The 7293-nt window shown below is 41.2% G+C and overlaps 1 protein-coding gene across 1 annotated transcript; it reads left to right on the top strand.

Annotated features, from left to right (window-relative positions):
* The first annotated feature begins 821 nt into the window (after positions 1-821).
* On the top strand, positions 822-1205 carry LOC105484290 (nuclear transport factor 2). The gene has a single exon (XM_071071605.1). It carries the CDS (start codon positions 822-824, stop codon positions 1203-1205), a length of 384 nt encoding a protein of 127 aa, XP_070927706.1.
* The last annotated feature ends 6088 nt before the right edge of the window (positions 1206-7293 follow it).

The raw sequence follows: 7293 nt of genomic DNA, 5'->3' as shown, positions 1-7293 counted from the left end.
CAGCAGCTACCTGCCAGACAGGTAAGTGAGCCATTTTAGGAGTAGATCCTCCAGTCCCAGTGAAGCATTCAGGTGACTAGCCTCAGCCAACATCTTGATATGCAACCTCAGGAGAAGGCCTGAACTAGAACCATGAGTCTAAGATGCCTCTGAATTCCTAACCTAAGAAACTGTATTTCTAGACTCTCAATTCTGTTCCTTAGATGTATGTGTCTGTCCTTACAGCAACACCACACTGTCTTGATTACTGTAGTAAGTCTTAAAGCCTTCTAATATTGTTTTCTTTAAAACTTGCTTTGACTCTTCTAGGTTCTTCATATTTTTATATCAGTTTTAGAATTAGCTTGTGAAGTTCTGCAAAAATCTTGCTGGGTTTTGAAGGGGTTTGCATTGAAACTATAGTTTTAATTCTGGGAAAACCAATTTTTTTTTCCCACCGAGTTTTTGCTCTTGTCACCCAGGCTGGGGTGCAACGGTGTGATCTCGGCTCACTGCAACCTCCACCTCCTGGGTTCAAGCCATTCTCCTGCCTCAGCCTCCCACGTAGCTGGGATTACAGGCACCTGCCACCACGCCTGGATAGTTTTTGTATTTTTAGTAGAAACGGGGTTTCACCATGTTGGTCAGGCTGGTGTCGAACTCCTGACCTCAGGTCATCCACCTTCCTTTGGCCTCCCAAAGTGTTGGGATTACAGGCGTGAGCCACCGCACCCGGCCTGAAAACTGGTATCTTAATATTCAGGACCACTCTGGGTTGCTGCCACCGCTGCCACCGTCTTGCCAGCCCCTCAGGTCTCCGCGAGGCCAGGTGACGCTCAAGAATGGGAGACAAGCCAGTTTGGGAGCCGATTGGATCCAGCTTCATTCAACATTACTACCAGTTATTTGGTAACGATAGAACGCAACTAAGCGCAGTTTACATTGATGCGTCATGCCTTACATGGGAAGGACAACAGTTCCAGGGGAAAGCTGCCATTGTGGAGAAGTTGTCCAGCCTTCCGTTCCAGAAAATCCAGCACAGCCTCATGGCGCAGGACCATCAGCCTATACCAGATACCTTCATCATTAGCATGGTTGTGGGCCAGCTTAAGGCAGATGAAGACCCCATCATGGGGTTCCACCAGATGTTCCTATTAAAGAACATCCAGGTTGCTTGGGTTTGCACCGATGACATGTTCAGGCTTGCCCTGCACAACTTCGGCTGACCTCCTCTCAGCCAGGCACTAACGCTGTTTCCTCCTCCCTCCTCTTCCCAATACTATTCCTACTCCTCCAGATGCCCCAAATAACATGCACAAATAAGCAGGGCTGCAGCGGGAGTGGGCACAGTGCGCTGCTGCCACCGAGGTGTTGTGCATGATGTTTGGACGCTAGACTACTTACATCTGATAGGAGAAGTTTGTGTTGTACCAGCGCGTGCCTTGGAAAGACTTAAGTAATGCAAAAGTTGTCCTTTGTTTGTTTGTTTGTTTGTTTTAATCTACTGACAAGTTGCTTTAGTAACCCAAAGAAGTGAAGGAGAAAGCAGCTCCCTCACCGCCCAGACATTGATTTGTTCAGATGTCTCAATGCCTTATGATACTATAAAACCACAAAAATTTTCTTTAAAAAAGAATTCAGTCTTCTGATCTATGAACATGGAAAATATGTGTATTTATGTATGTTTTCTTAAAATTTTCTAAACAATATTTTATAGTTTTAAGAGCTCAAGTTTAGGTCTTACAAATATTTTGTAAAACTTATCCCTAAGTATTTCATGTTTTTGATGATACAATGAATGGTACTGTGTTTTAAATTTCTATTTATAGTTGGTTGTTGCTAGTACAGTATATAAACAATACAACTGATATGTGTATATTAGCCTTTTATCCTGTGATGTTCCTAAACATCCTTCTTGGTTCCAGTAGCTTCTTAAAAGTTTCTTTTGGATTTTTTACATAGATAATCATATTGTCTGTGAATAATGATAATTTGACTTCTTCCTTTCTAATTTGGAAGTTTTTAATTCACTTTTATTCCCTTATTTCACTGATTGAGACCTCTAGTACAATATTGGGTTGGTTTGTTTGTTTTTGTAGAGACAGGGCCTCGCCATGTTGCCTAGACTGGTCTCGAACTCCTGGACTCAAGTGATCCTCCGCCTCAGCCTCCCAAAATGCTGGGATTATAGGCAAGAGCCATTCATTGCACCTGGCTGCTATTCTAATATTGAATAGAGGTGGCAAGAACAGACAATGTTGCTCTTGTTTCTAATTTTAGGGGAAAACATTCAGTCTTCACCATTAACTATGTTATTAAGTGAAGGTTTTTCATAAGCACTCTTCATTAGATTGAAGAAATTCCCTTCTATTCCTAGTTTGCTGAGAAATTTTATTATAAATGGGTGTTGAATTTTGTCAAATGCTTTTCTATATTTATTGACATGATCATATTGTTTTCTTTTTCTGCTTGAATCATATGATAAATCAACATTGTCAATTTTTGAATGTTAAACAAATCTTGCATAATTCGTAGGATAAGCCCCATTTGAGCACGATGCATTTTCCTTATTATTTTGTCATATTTCTAAATTTGATTTGTTAATATAGTGTAAGGACTTTTTTCATCTCTGTTTATGAGGGATATTGGTTATAGTTTTTTTTTTTTATTCTTATATCTTTGTCTTTGTTTTGGAAACAGGATAATGCTCACCTCATAGTAGAAGTTGCAAAGTATTTACTCCCGTTTTCTGGAAGAGTTTATGTCAGTTTGTACCATTACTTTCTTCAGTGATTGATAGAATTCACTAGTGAAGCCATCTGGCTGGGAGTTTTCTTTGTGGAAAGGTTTGTAATCAGAATTCAAATTCCTTAATAATTATAATGAATATTCAGGTTAGTTCTTCTTGAGTGAACATCGGTCTTCCTTTCAAAATAATTTTTCCCTTCCTTCCAAGTTATTGAATTTATTGACATAAACTTGTTCAGAATATTCCCTCATTATCTTTATATTATCTGTACCATCTCTAGTGATGTTTCCTCTTTCATTCCTGATATTGGTGTGTCTTCTTTTTTTTTCTATTCAGTCTGACGAGAAGTTTTTCAATATTATCTTCTCAAAGAATTGGCTTTAGAGTAATTGATTCCTCTATTGTCGAGGGGTTATTTCTTCTCTTTTCTTTTCTTTTTTTTTTTTTTTTTGAGATTGGGTCTCACTCTGTCACCTAGGTTGGAGTGCAATGGCAGGATCACAGTTCACTGCAGCCTCAACCTCCCTGGCTCAAGTGATCTTCTTGCCTCTGCCTCCTGAGTAGCTGGGACCTCAGACACATGTCACCATGCCTGGCTAATTTAAAAAAAATTTTTTTGTAGAGTTGGAGTCTTGCTATGTTGTCATGTTGTCCAGGCTGGTGAGGGGTTTTCTCTAATTATTTTGTTCATCTTTATTTTTGCTTCCCATTGCTTACTTTGGGTTTACTTTGCTTTTCTTTTTCTAGTCTCATAAGATGGAAACATAGATCACTGATTTGAGATCTTCATTCTTTTCTACTATAAGCATCTGATACTCTTAATTTCCTTGATTCTTAACTGCTTCTCACAGATTTTGCAATATTGTGTTTTATTTTTATCCAATTCAAAATATTTTCTAATTGCCCTTGTGGTTTCTTCTTTTACCCATAGGTCATTAAGAAGCATATTTCATTTCCAAATATTTGGGGATTTTCCACATATCTTTCTGTTACTGGGTTTAATAACATTATAGTCAGAGGATATACTCTGTATGGTTTTATTTATTTTTATTTTATTTTTTGAGACAGGGTCTTACTCTGTCACCCAGGCTGGAGTGCAGTGGCTCGATCTCGGCTCACTGCAACCACCACCTCCTGGGTTCAGGCAATTCTCCCACCTCAGCCTCCCAGGTAGCTGGGATTACAGGCACAGGCCACCACACACCGCTAATTTTCGTATTTTTTAGTAGAGATGGGGTTTCACCATATTGGCCATGCTAGTCTCCAACTCCTGACCTCAAGTGATCCGCCCACTTTGGCCTCCCAAAGTGCTGGGATTACAGGCATAAGCCATCGTGCCTGGCCATACTCTGTATGGTTTTAATCCTTTCAAATTATATTGTGACTTATTTTTTGGCCCTGGGTATGGTCTATCTTGATAAATATTTTGTATTCACTTGAAAACATACATAGGGCCAGGCATGATGGCTCACGCCTGTAATCCCAGCACTCTGGGAGGCCGAAGCGGGCGGATCACGAGGTCAGGAGACCATCCTAGCTAACACATGAAACCCCGTCTCTACTAAAAATACAAAAAAATTAGCCAGGCATGGTGGTGGCTGCCTGTAGTCCTAGCTACTCGGGGGGCTGAGGCAGGAGAATGGCATGAACCTGGGAGGTGGAGTTTGCAGTGAGCCGAGATGGTGCCACTGCACTCCAGCCTGGGTGACAGAGCAAGACTCCATCTCAAAAAAAAAAAGAAAAAAGAAAAACATATGTATTCTACTGTTGTTGGGTGGAGTGTTCTATACATTCAATCAGATCACTTTGGTTGATAGGATTGCTCAAGCATTTTACGTCTTGACTATTTACTTTTTTGTCTACTTCTATAATTACTAAGAAAGTAGGGCCGGGTGCAGTGGCTCATGCCTGTAATCCCAGCACTTTGAGAGGCCCAGGCAGGTGGATCACCTGAGGTCAGGAGTTCAAGACCAGCCTGGCCAACATGGTGACACCCCGTCTCTACTAAAAATACAAATTTTAGCTGGGTGTGGTGGTGGGCACCTATAATCCCAGCTACTTGGGAGCCTGAGGCAAGAGAATTGCTTGAACCCAGGAGGTGGAGGTTGCAGTGAGCTGAGAATGTGCCACTGCACTACAGCCAGGGCAACAGAGCGAGACTCCACCTCAAGAAAAGAAAAAAAAAATACTGAGAAAGTAGTGTTGAATCTCCAACCACACTTGTAGGTTTGTCTATTTCTCCTTTTCATTCTATCAGGTTTTGTCTCTTGTATTTCAAAGTTCTTTTTCGGCTGGGTGTGGTGGCTCACGCCTGTAATCCCAGCACTTTGGGAAGCAGAGGCAGGTGGATAATGAGGTCAAGCGATCAAGACCATCCTGGCTAACGCAGTGAAATCCCATCTCTACTAAAAATACAAAAAATTAGCAGGGTGTAGTGGCATGCACTTGTAGTCCCAGCTACTCGGGAGGCTGAGGCAGGAGAATCACTTGAACCCAGGAAGCAGAGGTTGCAGTGAGCTGAGATCACGCCTCTGCACCCCAGCCTGGGGAACAGAGCAAGACTCCATCTCAAGAAAAAAAAAAAAAAAAAAAAGGTTCTTTTATTAGTTTATTATACTTTCAGAACTATTATATCCTCTTGATGAATTAACCCCTTTATCATTGTAAAATGTTCTTCTTTATCTCTTGTAATTTTTAGGTTGTAAAGTCTACTTTGATGTGAAAGAGCTATTCCTATTTTCTTTGGTTAGCGTTTGCATGGCATATCTTTTTCCGTCCTTTTGCTTTTAACTTAACTGTGTCTTCACATTTGAAGCAAATTTATTGTAGCAAACGTATAGTTGGATCTTGCTTTTCTTTAAATAATACAACAATTTCTACCTTTTAATTGGAATGTTTAGAGTATTTACATTTAAGATAATTATTAATATAGTTTGGTTTAAGTCTAACATCTTACTTTCTCTTGTCTTGTTTCTTTTTTTTTGAGACTGAGTCTTGCTCTGTCACCCAGGCTGCAGCGCAATGGTGAGATCTCAGCTCACTGCAACCTCTGCCTCCCTGGTTCAAGTGATTCTCCTGCCTCAGCCTCCTGAGCAGCTGGGATTACAGGAGCGCGCCACCATGCCTGGCTAATGTTTGTATATTTTTAGTACAGACGAGGTTTCACCATGTTGGTCAGGCTAGTGTCGACCTCCTGACCTCAAGATCAGCCCACCTCAGCCTCCCAAAGTGCTGGGATTACAGGTGTGAGCCACTGTACCTGGCTACTCTCTGTTTCCTATGTTCCTTATCTGTTTACTGTTCCTTCCCCAGTTTTTCTGCTTTCTTTTTGATGAATCAAATATTTGAATAACATTTTGTCTCCACAATTAGTTTATTAGCCATACCTTTTAATTTAATTTACCAAACATATATTTAACTTACCATGGTTCACATTTACATAATAGTATACTATGTTATGTAGAGTGTAACAGTATAGTTCAATTTCTCCCCTCCCATTCTTTGTGTTATTTTTATTCATTTATATATTTATTTATTTTTTTTTTTTTTTGAGACGGAGTCTCGCTCTGTCGCCCGGGCTGGAGTGCAGTGGCGCGATCTCGGCTCACTGCAAGCTCCGCCTCCCGGGTTCCCGCCATTCTCCTGCCTCAGCCTCCCGAGTAGCTGGGACTACAGGCGCCCGCCACCTCGCCCGGCTAATTTTTTTGTATTTTTTTAGTAGAGACGGGGTTTCACCGTGTTAGCCAGGATGGTCTCGATCTCCTGACCTCGTGATCCACCCGTCTCGGCCTCCCAAAGTGCTGGGATTACAGGCTTGAGCCACCGCGCCCGGCCTTCATTTATTTATTTTTGAGACAGGCTCTTGTTCTGTCGCCCAGACTGGAGTGCAGTGACATAATCTCGGCTCACTGCAACTTCTGCCTCTTGGGTTCAAGTGATTCTCCTGCCTCAGCCTCCTGAGTAGCTGAGATTACAGGCACCCGCCACCATGCCTGGCTAAAATTTTGTATTTTTGGTAGAGACAGGGTTTCGTCATGTTGGCCAGACTGGTCTCAAACTCCTGACCTCAGGTGATCCACCCACCTGGGCCTCCCAAAGTGTTGGGATTACAGGCAGGAGCCACTTTGCTCAGCCCATTTTTTAAATGTATTTTAATTGGATATAGAATTCTTGACAGATTTTTTGTTTTATTTCTTTCAGTACTTTAAAGATATTGCAATGTTGCCTTCTGGCTTGCATAGTTTTTTATGAGAAATCTATGATTATTCTTTATTATCTTAGTTTCTCTGTAGGTGGTTTTTTTTTTTTTTTAAATCTCTGGCTGCCTTTCAGAATTTTTTCTTTATTACTAGTTTTCAATATGTGGTTATTAGCTGCCTTGGTGTGGGGGGATTTTTGTTTGTTTGGTTGTTTTTTTTTTTTTTTTTTTTTTTTTTTGAGACAGAGTTTCACTCCTGTTGCCCAGGCTGGAGTGCAATGGCACAATCTCAGCTCACCACAACCTCCACATCCCAGGTTCAGGTGATTCTCCTGCCTCAGCTTCCTGAGTAGCTAGGATTATAGTC

This window comes from Macaca nemestrina, chromosome 1 (assembly GCF_043159975.1).
Source record: "Macaca nemestrina isolate mMacNem1 chromosome 1, mMacNem.hap1, whole genome shotgun sequence".
Lineage (NCBI taxonomy): Eukaryota > Metazoa > Chordata > Mammalia > Primates > Cercopithecidae > Macaca > Macaca nemestrina.
This window is presented reverse-complemented; position numbering and strand designations above follow the sequence as displayed.